The sequence below is a fragment of the Castor canadensis genome, chromosome 8 (assembly GCF_047511655.1).
Source record: "Castor canadensis chromosome 8, mCasCan1.hap1v2, whole genome shotgun sequence".
Lineage (NCBI taxonomy): Eukaryota > Metazoa > Chordata > Mammalia > Rodentia > Castoridae > Castor > Castor canadensis.
The window spans coordinates 76909136-76929874 of NC_133393.1; the positions used below are offsets into that span (position 1 = coordinate 76909136).

The 20739-nt window shown below is 38.4% G+C and overlaps 1 protein-coding gene across 9 annotated transcripts in view; it reads right to left on the minus strand.

Annotated features, from left to right (window-relative positions):
- The window catches only part of Kif21a (kinesin family member 21A), a 156529-nt gene extending 136394 nt beyond the window's left edge, over positions 1-20135 (minus strand). For all 9 annotated transcript variants that reach the window (XM_074083125.1, XM_074083124.1, XM_074083127.1 and 6 more), the window contains exon 1: positions 19956-20135. In XM_074083125.1, the coding sequence (XP_073939226.1) occupies positions 19956-19999 (44 nt within the window). In that variant the 5' untranslated portion in view covers positions 20000-20135. The remainder of the gene's footprint in view (positions 1-19955) is intronic.
- Positions 20136-20739: the final 604 nt, after the last annotated feature.

A 20739-nucleotide genomic window follows, 5' to 3' on the forward strand; every position in this document is an offset into this window, starting at 1 on the left:
ACTTTTGTAAATATCACAGTGTACCCTCAGTACAACAAAAATATAATTAAAAATATAAATAAAAATATTCTAAGATGAGATTCATACAATTTACCATCTGCTAAAAGAATTATAACATAACACAAATTAGAATAATAACCCTTGTTATATGTAGATTATTTTCAAATATTTCTGTTATTTCTGTCACATACTTTATTGATTAAATGTATATAAGATATAATTTGCTTCAATTTATATATGGTATATATACATAATGCTAATAAGTGGTTAGTTTTTGTTAACACTAGTTTTATATTTTTATTGCTATTGTAATAAATTGCCATAAAGGAAGTGTGCCAAAATAAATTAAAAAAAAATGATATTCTCTTGAAAAAAAAAGGTTTGGGGCATGATTCAATTGGTACAGCACTTGCCTAGAAAGCACAAGTTTATTAGTATAGACTCTAATTTGACCCCATTTTCTCTCTCTCACTTCCTTCCTGGTCACCCCCACTGTGTGCTGGAAATCATCCATCAGCAACAGTATATAGTAGTTAAGCCAATACACAGCTGAAGCCAAGATTCAATGACACTTGCAACTCTGACCACAGGCAAGTCACATAACTTCTCAATATCTTCACCCATGAACTAAGATTAATAACAGTACTGTGAGGATCATGTGAGTTCAAGTGAGTTTAAATGTATTAGAACCGTTGCTAGCAGCACATAAGTGCTTAACAAATATATTAAAAAGATCTATTTTTATTAGAAAACTCATCAATACCCTTGAACTAAAATTCTACCTGCCTATCTCCCAAGAACGTGGCTTTTACTGAAGCACTCCTAAATAGTGCTATTTTTTATTTCACACTACATATAAGTCAGCATCTACAGGTGAGCTTTCCACTTGCTCCCTAGGGCAGTTTCTAACCTATATTTCTCCTTTTTCCTCCTCTAAAAATCCCATCTTCTTTGAAGCTCATGTCACCACTTGACAATCCTTCAACACCCTTTACTGCTATCTCTGACACATTGCCTCATTCACTGATCTCACAGTCTCACAGTAGTCTCCTCTTCACCACTAATATCGTTAATACTCCTATCAGCATTCTTAGCAATGTCAAATTCCCATAGGTAATACAGTTTCTTGGCCTCCTTAAACAATACAGCCTGGCCAGGGCTCACTCCTATAATCCTAGCTACTGAGAAGGCAGAGATCAGAAGAATCATGGTTTGAAGCCAGCATGGGCAAATAGTTCCATGAGACCTTATCTTGAAAAAAAAATCATCACAAAAATGGACTGGTGGAGTGGCTCAAGGTGTAGGCCCTGAGTTCAAGCCCCAGTACCACAAAAAATAAATAAATAAATAAAAATACAGTCTGCAGAAAACTACTTCGTTTTCATATTCCCAATTCCACATGCACTGGTTCCACTGTTTCTACTTTATCACCTAGCATCCTCCTTTTTTTGTGGCAGTACTAGGATTTGAACTTAAGACTTTTTGTATGCTAGGCAATTGAACTAGGCCCCCAAACTTTTTTGCTTTAGGTTATTTTTCAAATAATGTCTCATGTTTTCTCCAAGGGCCAGCCTGGAATGTGATCTTCCTATTTATGCCTCCTGCAGAGCTAGGATGACAGGCATGTGCCACCCTGCCCAGCTTATTGGTTGAGATAGGAGCTCACTATCTTTTTGCCCAGGCTAGCCTTGAATTGCAATCCTCCCTATTTCTATATCCAAAGTAACTGGGATTACAGGTGTGAGCCACGATGCCTGACCTAGCATCTTCTTAAACCACTCCAACCAAATGCTCCATTGAAATAGGTTGTATCTAAGTTACGATAACAACTCTAACCAAATTCAATGGCCAATGTTTGCTTGCATCTTGACTTTTCAGCAACATTTCAAACCAACTTTTAGGACAACATATTATCACTGCTTTTTTCTTAACTCACTACTGACAAATCTCTACTGTCTTTGGCTGAACCTTCTCTTCTTGACCTCTAAATTTTAGAGGGTCCCAGGGTGCTTAACTCACAAGTCTTTAAATTTTCTCTCTTCAAAGATGAATGCCCCAGTCCCACAACTTCCACCAACTATATGTTCTTAACTTTCAACAGTCTATCTTCATTTTCCCTGTGACTCAAACTCGTATATTCAGTAACCAATCTGACATCTTTATTACAATGCCCAATATGATAGCAATCTCAACACAAAGTAGAACTACAGACCCCACTTCCACCAAAATTAAATTTCCCCTCAAAGCCCCAAACATAAGGCTGTCTTTGATTCTTCTCTTTTCTTCACATCCTTTAACAGCAAATTCCAGAGCTCTGTCTCCCCAAATCTACTCTTTCCCATTTATACTGCTACCTTTAGTGCAAACCACTTCCGTCTGTCTCCTAGAACACAATAACAGCTTTCTCAGTTGCCTCTGACTTCTAGTTTAATTCTTATAATACAGTCCATCATGCACATAGCAACCAGTTATTTCTCTAAAATATAAATCAGATCTCTACCTCTTGATATTATCAACTTCTCTTTTCTGTTTGTTATATCCAGCAACACTGCTCCTCTCTCCGTTCCACCAACATGCCAGTTTACTTCTCAATGCTCTTTCACTTGCTTTTGCTTGGAATGCTCTTCTCTCAGATCTTCTTGTGGCTCATTCCTCAAGATTCAGACCTCAACTCAAATGTCTCCTCCCAGTAAAGGCCAATAATAACTATGAAGCATATTTTTATCCTCTCCATAGTATATATCAATACCTCAAAAATTCTGAAAACATTTGTTGTCACTACCCCCATCCATGTTAGCCCCTTGTGAATGGAAACTCCTGTCTTGCTCACATTTATATCTTCAACATCCAGAGCAGCTTCCTGGCACATCAACAGTAGTCATGTGTTTTTTGACAAACTAAAGTCTCCCTAGAAAGAAACAGAAGTATACTATATTCTTCTCAACTGGAGTTGAAGATGAGACCTGACACACCAACTAATTACTTGACAGAGGAAGACAACAAAGATAGGAAGAGTCTATCCTTGCTCTTAAATAATTCACAATCCATGTAAGGAAGAGGAAGACAACTGTGTACACTGTAATCTACAAAGAAACCTACTGTAACAATATAAATTGCCCTTACATATGTTGAAGGGCTATAGTGTTGCACATATGGTAGGACTGTTCAGAAAAAGAACTAGAGGGAATAACTCTGAGCTATATATTGTCAAGATCTTCTTAATGATGAGGAAACTGATTCTCAGGCAAATTAAAAATTCACCTAAGGTTAAAAACTTGGAAAGAAGTCAACTTCAATCAAGTCTCATGATGTCAAGGCCCATTTTATTCAGGAAGTTGTGTTTCTGGCATTTCCTTACAATAAGAGCTGGCTACTCTAAAAGCAACATCTAACAGAAGTAAGCTTGGATACTAAAAACTAGAGCAGCCAATGATACCTAGAAATCAATGCAACATTAAACTGCAAAGCCCACCAATATTAAATGTTCAATGTACTTCGTTCGGATCTTTGGGTCTTTGAATAATAAAACATCATTCTACTGAGAAAAAGCATAGACTGGTACCCACAGGAAACTGGGACTGAAAAAATAGACACATAAGAAAAAGATGGGGCTAGAGGTGTGGCTCAAGTGGTAGAGTGCCTGCCTAGCAAGCACAAAGAACCAAGTTCAAGTACCACCAAAAAAAGAAAAAGATGAGCAGTTAACAAAGGAATTTTTAATTGTATATTCCAAATATTCTTAGAAATATTTTAGGAAACTTCCATAGAGGCTTCCTACCTCACTCAGCTCAAAGCCAGAAACAATGCATGTTATTAACTAATTGTTGGGAAAAGTAGACATGTGTGAATATGCACATGTACACACATATGTATGTGTGTACTTATGCATAACTGTGAATAAGCAGTTGTCAGTAAGTCTTTGCAAATTAATATATCAAATGAAGATAGAATGAAATTCACAGAGAGGAACTGAAAAAATGAAATGAGTCCAGAAATAAGGGAAGTATTAGAAAGGATAAGCATAGGGAAAAAATGAAGTTGGAAGCATGGAAAATACACAGTTGTTTTTTATGTCTTACAAAGTGACTAATATGATTACAGTGACTGAAGGGGAAGATTATTCCAACAGCTTGCACAGAATGCATTCATGTTCACTTTTGGCATGTTTCACGGGAAAGCCATCAGCTCTTGTATGGACATGCAAGAACTGGACTGAGTTCTTTCTTCCTTTTTCTTTTCTCCCACTTCTCTCCCTACCCTGTGCTGGAGATCAAATCCAGGGCCTCATACATGCTGGGGAAGTGCTCGATCACTGGGATACTCGCCCCCCAACCCGAGTTCATTTTTTTTTTTTAACTTGGCCTTTGCACTTGCTAGGCAGGCACTCCACCACTTAAGCCACTCCTGCAGCCCTAGACTGAGCTGTTTAAGGGGCAAAATCCCTATCAGATTCATGTTGCATTTTCCTAGCAAAGTGTGCTGAGGGTATCTGATCTTAGTGGATCTCAATAACTAACAAATTGAACTGAATTAAACTGAAACACATTGAATTGACTTGAGCCAAATCTAATTGGAATGGTCAGAGATGAAAGCTACTTAACGTCCCTACAAATTCATTCACATCAGAATGTACTTAAGTAACTTCTGCAATACTTCAATGAGTTTAAAGCAATAGCCTTATTTGTTGTTTTACATTTTTACCTATCATGTAATGTACTCAACAGCAGTATTATCCACTTGACCTGAGTCATTGAGAGGTATTCTGTTATTTTCCACAGGGTTACTTTTATATCATCACCACCTAAAAGTGAGTCAGTGGAACTGAGCAGATTTGAACTCAAAGTCCAAGAGCATTACTTTCATCACCAAAGTTCATTTTAGAAGATTCAAATATAAAAGGAAAATTTTGTAATGTGCAAATAAACATGTTTTATAGTTCAAAAAAGGCACAAAGATGACTGCTTTTGAAGATACAAATTACTATTATAACTTTTTCCTGATTAGGTAGACAGACAATATGGTTCTCACCAGAATGTTGAGAAAACTGAAATCTGTAAACATTCGTTTTTGCAGTATGAGGGTGGGAGATTTAATTATGATTGTGAAGGATATTTATCCCTTGTTACACTACTCTATTCCTACCACTTGTGTCCATTATTTTAACAGCTTACATTTGGATGATTCTTCTGTTTGTCAAACACAGCAAACACAGTCTCTTCAGTCATCTTCAGCAGTTCATTTAGTTTTTACCCCATGTATTCCAGGTTCATCTTTCATCACAATGTTCATTTCACAGTAAGTCAACATGTAAAAGACACGAAGATATTTGTTTCAACAGTTCAACCATGGACTAATGATGTAGCTAAGTGGTATAGTGCATGCAGGCACCGGCCCTGGGTTTGATACCCACTACCAAAAAAATGTCAGTCAAGTTTGCCTTCTAAACACATTTGTTTTAAAATGTGAATTTTTTGTTTTTTTTTTTAGAATCACTTAAGTTTCAGACTTCATTTGTTGATATCTTACCTATCAGAAACTTGTTTTCATTGCAAACAAAACTAGTCAAATACTCAAAGGTTTGGGCAGCTAATATTATATAAACAATGAAGACCCAATTATTGAGTAAGGTTCCAAGAGAAAAAGAAAGTCCCAAGTTCTTTTTCATTGAATTTGTTTTCTTATTGAATCATGGCAATTAAAATAAAAATAAGCAAAATGACTTGTGTCACAACTACAAAGATGAAAGACAAAACTAATCAAATATCTTTTCTCTGTAACAATCAAATTTTATTTCTTCAAATTGCTTATGTCACAAAGAAGTAATGAGACATGCCCTTAGAGTTTATATGTAAAATGTGTGCATATTTGATCACTGTTGGGGTCTTAGTAAAAACCAACATGGCATTAAGTTCAAGTTTGCTCTGGTTAATGATACACTAAGCAACATATTGAAGAGGTTTAAGGATTAACATGCCAGTCAGCTCACCTGGCCAGGTAAGCAGCTGAAAATCAATAAGTATCCCTTCCACACACAAGGTCCTTACAGATAAACAGAAAAAAAAAAGTCATTCCACTAGTGTACATACCAACAAAAGACAAAAATTAAGAAAGCTCTTTGTTCAAACTGGTCCAGAAAGTATAATCACTTCAGTCCTGACTTTCATGAGTAAATACAGTAACATCATTCTCTCATATGAGCATAATGCTGATAACCAGATAGTGATATCAAGGTCATATATTCATCATCTAATTCAAATGCACTAACAGCATCTCTTCACCATTCGAGACATACAGAATAATTATAAAAAGGCAGTCGAAGTTAAGTTTTGAAAGTCTCTATTAAAGAAATATATTTTTATAAATTAATCCAAACTTATATTTATTGATGATTACCATATGTCAAGCATTGTTCTGTGTTTAATAAATGTCAATTACTTTTTATAATGTTTTTATTGTATCTACTTCATAGATGAAAAAAAGCAACAGGAAAGTGGAGTTTTACAAACAAGAGCTCACCGAAGATACAATCTCTACCTTGAGGTGATTGGAAATTTGTCACTAGATACCACCTACAAGAAAAGAGCAAATTAGAGTGAGATGACAGGGAAACAACATAAGACAGAAAGAACAGGAGAAAGGAGAGGGAAAACTAAAAATGGATATATTATCTCCCAAACATTCCAAAATGCACAGTATTTACAACATTCTTATACTCTTACTGACCCTATAAGATAGGTTTTAACTCCATCTTACAGATGAGAAAACTAAGGATCATAAAGGTTAAGTGGCTGACCTGAAATTTTGAACTCACATCTTTGTGACTCTAAAATCTTTTTTTTTTTTCAAATGAGCCACACTGCAAAAGGAAATAAAATTAAGGAAGAGGTGGGGATGAGGGAGAAACAAAACTAATAAGAAAGCTGTTCCAACAGAAGAAGAAAGTAGAACAGATATCACTAGATGCTAGTAAGGGGAGGAGGACAGGGGACAGTGAAAAGATACATAATGGGAACTCAAGGACAGTGTGGGAGGAAGTAGTTCTGGCATTGTAGGGCACAGTGGGGCATCTGCCCTATGTAATATACACTTCAAAATAATTTTTTTTCATTTTTCTTTTATTATTCATATGTGCATACAAGGCTTGATTCATTTCTCCCCCCTGCCCCCACCCCCTCCCTTACCACCCACTCCGTCCCCTCCCTCTCCCCCCTCAATACCCAGCAGAAACTATTTTGCCCTTATTTCTAATTTTGTTGTAGAGAGAGTATCAGCAATAATAGGAAGGAACAAGGGTTTTTGCTGGTTGAGATAAGGATAGCTATACAGGTCACTGACTCACATTGATTTCCTGTGCGTGGGTGTTACCTTCTAGGTTAATTCTTTTTGATCTAACCTTTTCTCTAGTACCTGTTCCCCTTTTCCTATTGGCCTCAGTTGCTTTAAGGTATCTGCTTTAGTTTCTCTGCGTTAAGGGCAACAAATGCTAGCTAGTTTTTTAGGTGTCTTACCTATCCTCACCCCTTCCTTGTGTGCTCTCGCTTTTATCATGTGCTCATAGTCCAATCCCCTTGTTGTGTTTGCCCTTGATCTAATGTCCACATATGAGGGAGAACATACGATTTTTGGTCTTTTGGGCCAGGCTAACCTCACTCAGAATGATGTTCTCCAATTCCATCCATTTACCAGCGAATGATAACATTTCGTTCTTCTTCATGGCTGCATAGAATTCCATTGTGTATAGATACCACATTTTCTTAATCCATTCATCAGTGCTGGGGCATCTTGGCTATTGTGAATAGTGCCACAATAAACATGGATGTGCAGGTGCCTCTGGAGTAACAGTCTTTTGGGTATATCCCCAAGAGTGGTATTGCTGGATCAAACGGTAGATCGATGTCCAGCTTTTTAAGTAGCCTCCAAATTTTTTTCCAGAGTGGTTGTACTAGTCTACATTCCCACCAATGGTGTAAGAGGATTCCTTTTTCCCCGCATCCTCGCCAACACCTGTTGTTGGTGGTGTTGCTGATGATGGCTATTCTAACAGGGGTGAGGTGGAATCTTAGCGTGGTTTTAATTTGCATTTCCTTTATTGCTAGAGATGGTGAGCATTTTTTCATGTGTTTTCTGGCCATTTGAATTTCTTCTTTTGAGAAAGTTCTGTTTAGTTCATGTGCCCATTTCTTTATTGGTTCATTAGTTTTGGGAGAATTTAGTTTTTTAACACTTCAAAATAATTACAGAAGAGTTGAAAGTTTCTTAGCATATAAAAATGACAATATTTGAGGAAATGGAAAAATGAATTACCTTGATTTGATCATTGCAATTGTATACATGTATCAAATTATAATACTGCATAGTATAACTTTATATGACTATTGTGTCAATTTAAAAAAAAAAGAGTGAAACTAAATTAATAGTAAATGTGAAGCTAAAACAAAAGAGGAGAGATGAACTGACCCTTAGCAGTTCCCTGGTAGCTAGACCTGGTTGCCCCAGAGGCTCAATGCTTTTACTCTAGAATCCAGGGCTGCCAGGAGCACAGAACCAAACAGTCAGGGTGGCTACTTGACTGCCAGATCAGTGCCTTAATCCCTTCACATACTCTTCTTCTTTCATATTCCACCCCACTGTCGGTGACACTGCTATGAGAAAAGTAATGAGCGACTGACTCAGATATGTTGTCTCATGTGCACAATTGCAGTATGTGTACCAGTGGACAGGCCTAGAGCCACACCCAGACTACAGGCTGCTTTATCCAAAGATGCCAAGCTGTCACCGCTCACGTATTGTATGGCCACAGTAGATGCCAACAGGACCATTTTTTATATTAATACTGTAGGCACAGTTGAGAAGTGATTAAAAATTTCTCCTGCAAAATGACAATCAAGAGGGCTGTAGAAGAGTATTTAAAACTTCAATGTTTCTCATATGTAACCCTTTTGACTAGAATGTCACAAGAACCTGAGAATCTTTTTTATCAACTAATATCAGGAAACAAACATCCATATTTTTGTTTATTAACGTTAATATATTTTATACTGTATTGTCCAAATTTGTTCAACTCCTTAGTGCAATGTGTGTGTGTGTGTTTGTGTGACTTTAGTAACAAAACATACTGTGGCTGGTTGCCAGTGGCTCACACCAGTAATCTTAACTACTCAGGAGGCAGCAATCAGGAGGATCATGGTTTGAAGCCAGCCCCAGGCAAATAGTTTGCAAGAAATACATCACAAAAAAGGACTGGAGGTGTGGCTCAAGTGGTAAAACACCTGCCTAGCAAGTATAAGGCCCTGAGTTCAAACCCCAATGCCTCCAAAAAAAAAAAAAAAAAAAAAAACACCATATTTGACCTTCAGGCTGTCATGGAGTAAAGAAGAAAGCTGGACAACTAGCATGCCAGAAGTGAGGATTTCATGGAAGTTAAGTGAGATCCAGAGGTCACCTAAGCCAGCTCAGTGCCAGCACATGTTCACAAACAGAGTCAATCTGGTGGCAACTTTTTGAGGGACTCACATGCGTCAAAGGAGACCCCAGCTGGAATAAAAGGTGACAAGTTCCTTGCACAGATAGGGTTTTTTTTTCATATAATCAAATATGTTTGGATGCAATATATGAGGAAAGAGATATAAATTGGAAAACTAAGAATCTAAGTCTGGACAAATAAATAGAAGGTTAAAGGAAAAGCTATGACCCTAAAAAGCACAGTCAACATCAATAGTAAGTTGGAGCAGCAAAACAGTATTTAGACTAATAGGTTGATGGCGCAAAAACACTGCTCTGGTTTACTTAAGGCTTTGCTTAAGACTGACCAGGAAATTTATGGGACTGAGTCTGCTCAGAGGGCATCAAAGACTCCATGTGCAGGAAGACAGAAATTCAAATGTAACATATGTACAAGACCTGAGTTCTCAACATTCACCCCTACTCTAAAAGAACAAAAAACTAGTGGAATGGTCTAGCTAAAGAACTAATCAACCTGATTTCCCACAGTGGAGAACTGAGGGTGCAGAACAGGAAGAAAGCAATCCAGGACATGCTGTTATTTTTTTTTTTTTTTTTAATTTAGCCTCTGATGTCCTACTTAGAGTTCAAAATCACTGAATTCAAGAAAAAAAAAGTGACTTTGATAAGTTTTCTCTTTTGCTAGAGAAAAATGGTAATAACAAAAATGACAATAGTAATTACCATTTTAAAAATATTTACTAAGTGCCAATACTTTAAAGGGGGTTTCTGTTTGTTGGTTTTGGCTTTGGTTTTTGGTGGCATGAGAGTTAAAAAAAATGTTTAAATTTAAAAATACAGAATCATCAAAAGTCCTTGAGCTACTCTATGTTGAGACTGAAGTCATAGAACACATATAAAAACTAAATAAAAAATTATGACATTGTCACAAGTTAATATCAAATTAAGAGCCAGAGTTAGAGCCAGGCACCAGTGGCTCATGTCTATAATTCTAGCTACTTGGGAGGCTGAGATCAGGAGGATTGCTGTTTGAGTCCTGCCCAGACAAATAATTCACAAGACCCTCATCTCCAAAATAACCAGAGCAAAAAGACTGGAGTTGTGGCTCAAGTGGTAAAGCTCCTTCTTAAAAAAAAAAAAAAAAAACTCCTTCTTTGCTCAAGTACAATGTCCTGAGGGCAAACCCTAGTGCCACCAAAAAAAACAAAGAACCAAAATTAACTATAACAACTCTATACTCAAACTGAAAGACAAGAACTGAATCTGCTACAAAGGTCCAAATAGCTATGCAACAAAATAGGTAAGAATATAATTGAGAACAGATGGAATCTGTTGCCAATCTAAGAGCAAGATGGCAAACTAAGACTTAAAAGCATCATATTGTATTGCCTAAATTGACACTCAAAAATGTCACACATGTCACATTTGGATTAAGAAACTTTACATGGCAGGCCAAATAATCAGGAATGAAATTTGTAATCTCAAATTTAATCAGCAGTTGACAAACTCTATTTTAGATCAGGACAGACACAGGCTGAGTGACCAACAGGCTACTCAAACAAAAGTGCTTTGGATTGAAATGATATTGAAATTAAAAGAAATGCCTTAAAATGCACTGATTTTCAAGGAACATGGGATGGTTGTGTACCTCTGTTTGGTTTCCCATCCATGGCTCAGAAGAATGTATGGGCAAATGTCTATAGTATTCTTATATATTATGTCTGGATCTAGATATAGGTGAAAAGTTAAAATTAAGTATCACTATTTCTTTTTATGAAAAGCATCATAACATTTAATCATGTTTTCTGGGTGAGCAACATAACCCCCATCCTTCAATTCCAGGAAATAGTCATTTGTAGAGTTCATCAGTTCAGGTACAAATGAAATCACTAGCAGGAATCATGGAGACAGTGCAGTTGTTAGAAAAATAAAATTATGATCTTATTAAACAACAAAGGCTTGCAAATTAAACTACTGTTTGATATATAAAATTTAAAATGTACTATATTGCATTATTGAAAGAAAATCGGTGATATATATGCAAAATGTCCTTCCTTACTATAAATACATGGAAAAATCCTTATGCTATATTCTAAAGTGGAAATATCAGGCCACAAAAGGGCATCTGCATGCTGATTACAGCAACCGAAAAAAATAGGTACAAATGTGAAAATAGACTAAAAATATATGCCAAAATTCTAATTGTAATTATATTAGGACAGTGAATTATGATTGGTTGTTTTCCTCATCTGTTCCATGATACTTTTCTTAATATGATTATATTATTTCAATAGAAAAAATTGAATAAAAGTAGCTTCCTTATGAAATTGAAAGCTGATGTAGAGATCAACAGGCTAGGCTTGCAAGATATCTTTCCTGCTTCATTTCAATCTTTTTTAAAAATGACCTCAGCTAAGTCTGCACATAGGCCCATCAATGAATATTGCAGGTACATTGCCCATCAACTCCAGACACTAGGAAAAAAGTATAGAACAATTAACTTTATTGTAACTGTATCATTATTACTCTGGTAAACTACTCTGCTTACCTCTTTCAGTTACTCCTGAACCCTTTGCATACTTTAGTGGCTTGCTGCCAAGGTTGATGAGAGAAAGCAAAAGGAAAGCATCAGCAGTAGTTCAAAACTCAGATACAAACCAACTGAGAAGGAAAATTCACATTTTATTATCCTCTTATATTAGGTGAGACAACTAGTGGAAAATAATATAGATGAAAACTAGTATTAATATCACAAAGTATATGATAATGACTTACAAAATACTAAGAACCATACCATTTGAAAACCTGCAAGGAAAAGAAAGAAAATGGTAGAGTCTACTTCATGAGAAAAGGAGGGATTTGGTAGGGTACAGCAGGATAGCATGTGGTTTCTACATTGAAAGTGAAGTGAAAACTGGGAGACTAGGTAGGGTAAGATTTGTGGAAGTATTCCTCTACATTATTGTCTCACTCTCAGTGATGTAAACAACAGATACTCAAAAAACAAAAAAGCAGATAAAAGCACTTTCAAAGTACTTTGCAAATTCACAGAACGACTAATCCAGTCACTAGAGTTTGGAATAAAACCAATATACACGCTCATGGTTGGTCATTTCAAATTCATCTCTAATAATATTACTACCTGTGGTGCTGCAAAAGCTATTGTATGGTTGTCTCTTTTGCTCCTTTCTCAAATCAGTGGAGAACTATGCAGACAGGACCAAGTTTATCATGGGTAAGAGTCCAGACTAACAGTTCTCTGACCATCTAATGTTCATTTTATTATATCACATAGCCCTCAATAGCTTTAACACCTCCAGCTTATATGACTGCAGTACAGAATAGATATTCAATAATTATGTAATAAATGAATGAATTCTGACCCAAAATATAAATAAGATTAGAAGAAATATAATTGAGGGTAGAGATGCCCTGTGTCTCACTAGTACACCATGTGATCAATATACCACATCAAAATAATTGACTATAGCTTTACTTTCTCTAAGGTCTCTTCTTCCTACTTGCTGAAAGAAAAAAAATCTCTTATTTACAACTCCTAACTGACTTTGTAGCTGTGTCAAAAATCAGGAGGACTGCAATTCCAGGCCAGTCTGGACAAAAAATTTTGAGAGACCCCATCTTCTCAATGGGAAAAAGTTGAGCATGGTAGCAAGCACCTGCCATCCCAGCTACAGTGGGAAGCATAAATAGGAGGATCACAGTCCAGTCAGCCTGGGCAAAAAGTGAGACCCTATATCCAAAAACGGCTGGAGGTGTGGCTCAAGTGGTAAGGTGACTGCCTAGCAAGTGTGAAGACAGGAGTTCAAACCCTAGTAACCCCCTCCAAAAAATCTATCTATCTAGTGAAATAAACTGCAAAAGGGGGTCTTTTAAACCATTTAGATTTAAATTCTTTCATTCCAGATCCCTATAAATGGGCCTCACTCCACCCCACCCAATGCCCATCCAACCCTCTAGCCACCTTTCCTATAGTGAGGCTATTATGAGAATATGCTATAATCCTTTAGTTTATTGAAATTTGGGAGGGGGGAAGTGTTGAGAATCAAGTGGAAGCCCCCATGTCTCAGGCCCAGAATCCATTTAAAAAAAAAAATTTACACGTTCTTAATTATTTCATAATTAGACTATTTCAAGTTGCATTTATGTGGCTGTTAAAGTATTAATATGTTATACACAAATGTTGAAAACAGTCTACATTATTTTTATAACTTAATTCTGACACTTCTGCATAGTTTAATATACTAGAAACCTCTCAATTTAACCTGGGTTTCCACCCCTCTCTTTTGCTTCCTTATTACAATTACTGGTCAAATTCCTAGAACTGAAGCATTCACAAAGCCAAAATAATAGCACTGGAGTGGGAGAACTCATCTATCAAATTAAACTTTTATAATGAGTTCTTATGGGATTAAAACTGTAGCTTTTTATTTATCAGCTATAAAGACACTCTTATTTCTCAGATGCCAGCTAACAAAACACAAAGTCCAAGAAAATCCAGAGCACAAATCAAAAGAACACTGGAGAGGATCTCTCTGGGCCCAATTAGCACAACTATCTCAAAGAAAGGGTCTTGACCAGCTAGCGTCCTCAAGGTCCCTTTCAGCATAAAAACACATTTTGTTAATATTTATAGGGACACTAAAATTATGTTCAATATAAAAATTTTAATAATTTCAAAACAACTTAATAATTTCAAAGACAAACAAACCTCAAATATAATTCTTAAACATTCAGAAAGATCTCATAATAACCCGAGTTTTGTGAAAATTGTCCCGTTGGCTTGGCTGTCATTTGCTTCAAATAAAGCCTGAACCACAGGAAAAATATTTTAACACTCTGAGAAGATTAAATTGTTAATCCACTGGGAAACCAAGATGAAAGGCAGAATTCACAAGTCCCCTTTCCAGAAGGAAATATTAAAAACAACAAAAACCATTTTATTTGAGTAAAATTATTCTATGTAATAATTTACAGTATAAAAACAGTCTTCTATCTGGCACACATTTTTCATTGATAAGTTTTCGTTTCTTTCTGAAACTCAGATGCTGTAGGGTCATATATAATTTTGACAGAAAATAACCATTTCTAAGTCAGTCTCACAAGTGAGTTGCAACATGTCTTGGGGAGAAACATCCATAATAATGAATATTCCAAGTCAACTTCTTTGAGGAAAAATTGATGAGAATTTAAAGATTGGGCAGATTACAGTATTAACTGCCAAGATAATTTCTGCTTTCATGGTTTCACTAAACTGGAATTTCTAGTGCACCATTCACTACCCCATAATTATGCATCAAAATATTAACCAATAAGCAGGTAAGATGGCAAAAGAGCTCAAGGGGCAGTAATAAACATGAAACCATAAACTCCATGCAGCTCCAAATAATAAACAGGTCCACTACACTTTTTAAACTTACTAAACCATATTGAAGAAAAGTAATCAATTCATGTTTCATAAATGAAATGAAAACTAATTTCATTGACTTTTGAACTCACACATCTGTTAGTTCTTTAGTACCCTCTCATTTCTATTACTTTCCAAGCCAAATACAAAGGCATACAAGCAAAGCATATATATCATATAAATAATGCCCTCCTGCTGCACAGGCTTTGGAATTCAATTTTTGTATGAAACACATTTGGAAGCAGGACATATTTTTTAGTTATTTTTGAGGAATGTATAAATTTTAAAATTTTATTCAAAAATGAGAGGAATAGCCAGGCACCAGTGGCTCATACCTATAATCCTAGCTACTTGGGAAGCTGAGATCAGGAGGACAGAGGTTTGAGACCAGCCCAAATAGTTCAAGAGACCCCATCTCCAAAATAACAAGAGCAAAACAGACTGGAGGTTGGCTCAAGTGGTAGAATGCCTGCTTTGCAAGCATGAAGTTCAAACCCCAGTCCCACGCCCCCCACCCCCCGAAAAAAAGAGAGAGGAATAAGAACTCAACTGTAATGTAATGACTGTCTTTTACTTCTTACTTGTGCTGTTTACTCTATTTTGTGTTAGTTATAACACATTTTGTGCAGTTAAAGTCTGCTACTGCTAGGTCTAAGCTCTATGAAAGTGAGGCTCCTGTGTATCATGTGGATTGCAGTAGCAAAGTAGTTCATGAAGGAAAAAATAAACAAATGACCAAATAACCATGTTTCCATAAAGTAAATGTCACCCAGAGCCTTGCTCATCTACTTCTATATTCTCTTAACATTAAAGTGTTTCAAACAATTTACTTCAAAGATGTATTTGGTGTTTCAGCTAGTAAGACCCTTATTAAATTGAAATTAGTGAAATGATTTAAAACATTTGAAAATATGTTTAAGAGCATAGAAATAGATATCATAATCCTGAGTTTAAACTCCAATTCTGATACTTAGTGGCTGAGACATCCTGAAGAGGTCACCTAGTGTTTTTGTACTTACTTTTTCCTCTATAAAATAAAGATAATGTCTGTCTAGGGTACCTTAGAAGATTGTAATAGAAGTTAAATAAATATTTCTCATTTGCATTATAACCATAATGAGAAAGAGATCATAATAGCCTAAATTTCTCTTCTTCAGCAACAAAAGTAGCTTAAGTAAATATATTATTGGAAAAGACATGTTTGAGGTGCTAAAATAATTCCTTCCTATCAATACAGAGATATCATTAGTACCAACAGTTTGTGTCAATAGCAATATTAATCACATACAACGATGGCACCAACAAAGATCCCATAAGCCTTCATAGTTTAGACTGCCCCCTCAGCACTGGGTGGGGGGACGTGACAGACCCAGAGGTGAGCTTCTTCTGATTGTTCAACAAGCCCTTAAGTCTCCTAAGCAATTCCACTTCTTAAAAGTGCTTCAATCAGGTGAAAATATACCAAACTGAAATGCAACTTAGACCACATTACACATTAATCCAAACTCACTGTCAAGGATATATACATTTCTGTCAAAGCCGAGCAAAGAAAATTTACTTGCAGTGACATGCAAACATAATGGTCTTTTCTGTATCTCCATTTAGCCAGTTTATGATCTTTCCTGTATCTGTCAACAGTTTTATTTTATACTTCTACTGCACATATTCTATATTAGTGAGCAGCACTCACCAGTAAATAAACTACGTGTCTACCTTAAAGTTTCTAACAGTCACATTTTTAAGAGATAAAAATTAATTGATCAAATTGATTTTAATATATTTGTAATATATACAATATATTACAATATATAATGTGTATTTTGTAATCAAAATATCATTTCAACATATAAACAATATAAAAATTGTTGAGATAATTATTCATTTTTTTCAGAATGAGTCTTTGAAATCCAATGTATGTACTGTATTAAACTAACAGCACATGTTAATTCTGACACAAAATTTCCATCAGAAATACTTTGTCAGAGCTGGGCTTCTGCCTGTAATCCTAGCTACTTTAGAGACTGATCTTGGAGGATCGTGGTTTGAGGCCAAGTAGGCAAAAATAGTTCATGAGACCCCCATCTCCAAAATAACCAGAGCAAAACAGACTACAGGTGCGGCTCAAACGGTAGAGGGCCTGCTTTGGAAGCATCAAGGCCCTGAGTCAAAACCCCAGTCCCACCAAAAAAAGAAATGTTAGTTTTTAGATTTTATGAACCTTACAGTTGAAAACTTAGAGCCACACAACAAAATTGCACCAAATAAACTTAAAGGTTTCCACAACTGGATCAAGGGCCAGATTTTAAATTTAAATGAAAATTGTAATTCCTCAGTACCATTAATCATACTTCAGGTGTTCAACAGCCACATGGGATTGGAGAGCAGGGCTGTCTTCTGAATCTATATCTACTTCAATGAAAGATAACCTTCAGAATACCTCAAATACACCCTGCCAAATGGCATTTTCAGAAATTAAATAAAAAGTGTTCTCCCTACATGTGAAACTTTCTGGTTAACATCTTTCCCCAAAGTCTTATATGTCTCAAGCACTTATTTTGAGAAGCTTATAACAGAATCATCCGCTTTAACATACTGATAAGTCTCTACATCAAATAAAACATAAGCACCTATAGGACACTTTGTTTATTTATATAAATAGAGTCAACTCTCTGATACCTGTTATTCCATTATTTTTTATTGTTATGCTGGGTGGGGGTACATTGTGGCATTTACAAAAGTTTTTACAATGTATCAAATATATCATACTTGAATTCCCCTCTTCCATGGGCTCTCCTTTATCCTCTCCTTCCCCCATTACTGGAATGGGTAACAGGTATCATTTTTGCATTTACATACATGTTATTAATGGAAGAGGAAAGGCAGGTCAAATGCCTGTATTGGTTTTGTGTTGATATCTTTATCCGGCTGATGATGCCTGCCACAACCTGGAGGGTAGAACTGGAAAGTGTCTGAGGAAATATTTTAGTTGATTTAAGCTCAGGCTTCTCTGAGCTCTGCCTTTTCTATCAATGTCAAGATACGAGTAACTTGTCAAAGCCATTCATTTGTAATTGAATTAATACAGTACCAGGAAGAGGCAATTGAGCTAAAGCTAAGTAAAACTTTGCAAAGCAAGTTCCTGCCTCTCACCTACATGGGGTTAATGGTTAAGAACTTGGACTGCAGAGTCAAGCTATCTGGGTTAGAACTCTCTTCTGCCCAGTTTAACTGTGGGCAGTTTACTTAATCCTTCTGTGCCCCAACAGTAAGATGATCAATAGGACCTAAGTAATAGGTTGTTGGGAGGGATAAACGAGACTTTGACATGACACAAAACATCTCAACACACAGTCCTGATTCTGGTACATGATACATATGAAGCAATTATCACTATCATTGGTTCAGAAATCAAGATAACAATGGTAAGACATATGTTCAATAAGTATTTGTTATAAATGAACAATACATGTCCAGGCATATACATATCACATACTATAATGGTATGTGAACAAAAGCTATCTCTATCCTATATAAAGTAAGTTTAGAGAGCAGCTCTGTTCAGACCAGAGAAAAATCTCTAAAACTGGTTTTTACCACAAATAAATTTTCTGTTTTCATTAACATCTTATGTTCTTTCTTCACCTTCCATGAGCAGATCTGCTCACAAAACTGCCTTCCTGAACTTCCTGTCTTTTCCTTCCCCTTCCCCTTGCCTTGATGCAGTCATTAATTCATATTTTAAGGCCAAAAGAAAGGTAGTACCAGTAAATAGGAAAAAACAAGCTCATCTAGCAACAGTTCTTGAATCCCCAAAAAGGCCGAATTAAAACTTCAAAGATTTTTAACAGGCAATTCTAAGCAGTCATAAAGCTGTCACCTCTATGGGTGATAATTTCCTTCTCTGTAAAATAAAGGAATTTAGAAAGTTTTCAAATTCATTCTATTCTTTAAATTGATTAAAGATACAAAGTATATAAACTGCCACTTCTGTTCCCAATCAAGATTTGTCACAAGATTTGTCGCTAAAATAATGATAGCAATGCCTACAATGATATCATTTTTTAAATCATCTTCCAGAAAGACCACAAGAGTGGATGATTTTTAATAATTGTGGATTCCTTGGAGGGCATCTTATTTTTGTAATCCTAAGGTACACATAAAGAGAAATGAGTTAACAGTGGGCTATCTGAGCTGTGAAAGCCACGCACTTGCTCTACCATGAAGGCTTCATTAATATTTTAAACACTGTGATGATGTTGCAATTTTCCATGAGCAACTGTCACAGCGTTCCTTCTTGATGTGTATCAAAAACAACCTAAATTACTCTGAATACTCGATATGTTATATAATTTTGATGTACCCAGTACTTCAATCCTCACAGCCAGGCACATTTGATGCTGTTACATAGTATCCACTCCGCTTAACCTTGGGATTCTTGGCCCAGTCGCCCCCATAACATTTCCTCTGGTTGAAGCGTTCTCGTCCTTCCATAGTCGCCTCCCAGGTGAATTTTGCCTTAAAGACACTTCCCCTTGCGACCCCTCTGCGGCCACTGTGTCGCGTTCCCTGCAGCTGGTGGGTACGCATCTGGTGCCAGGTGACTCTCGCCAAGCCACCCGACGGGCACCAACCTGGAGAATCCGAGTGGGCGCACGGCGGGCCCGCTGTGGCCAGCGCTGTCAGACGTACGCTTTGTCTCCTGCCTGCCTCGGAGGCCGGAGCTGAAGCACACGTATGACACACACTATAAATAATAAAAAGACACCACAGCCCAGCAGACAGACAGCTTCGCTAGGCAGAGCCAGCCCGGCGATCCAGCGAGGCCGAACCTGAGGCAACTGTCCCTAGGAGGAGCCGAGCCCAGCGGACGCCCGGAGCACCCCGCGCCCCGCAGCGGCGGGCCACCTGCAACAACCACGGCGGGGTCTCCGCGGCCGCGCGCGCCAGGCCGGCAGGCACCGGCTGCCTCAGTTTCCACAGCTGGGCCGCCCCTCAGGTGACTCTACCCCAACAGCCGGAGCAGGAGCCATCCCGCAGCCCCCGCCCGCAGCCCGCAGCCCGTGCTCACCTGACAGCCACCCGTACGGAGCTCTCGTCCGCGGCGCCCCACATGCTGGCGGCGGGCGGCGGCCGGGCCCTGGGCCTCGCTGTGCACCGTGGGGCTGAGGCGCCGCCGCAGTCGCGGCGCTCGGACGCAGGAGGCTGCGGCAGCAGGGGGCGGCCGGCTCACCTCCGCAGCGCTCCAGCCATGTTGGGCTGCTGAATGGAAAGGTGGCGGCGGCAGCAGGAGGAGGTGATTCACGGCGCGCGGACGCCCGCCCCTTCTCCCCGCTCTCCCCCCACCCAGGCTCGGGGGCGGGGACGCGGCCCACTTGAATGGCGAGCGGAGCGGCGGAGCGGCGAGCAGGACCTCTGGGCGGCGGGGTAAGCGCGCCCTGCCCCCTCCGGTGCGGACGCGGCCTCCAGCGGCCGCCCGGGGACTCCACGCCCGCCGGGCGCTCAGGGCTCTCGCCCCGCACTGCGTCAGCGGCCCCGCCCCGCCTGCCCTCAGCCGGGCGCTGCCTGGCGCTGCCGGGCAGGGAGGCGCGCGGGGCACGATGCACCGCGGCTGCCCACGCCCACGGCCACCCGCCGGTGCGCCCTTCCAGACGCTGCAGCCGAGCCGCCGGTGCGCGTCCCGGCGCCTGTGGCCTTTCTAAACCCAAAGCGTCTTCCACCCGCGCTCCGGGAGTCAGCCAGCTGCTGCCCTGGTTGGGCTTTGTTCCCACCGTAGCCTTATTGTCCTGTCTTCAGCTTGGACTTTGACCCCCTTCGCTGAACGCCCTCCCTGCCTAGAGACAGTCATTCATGCT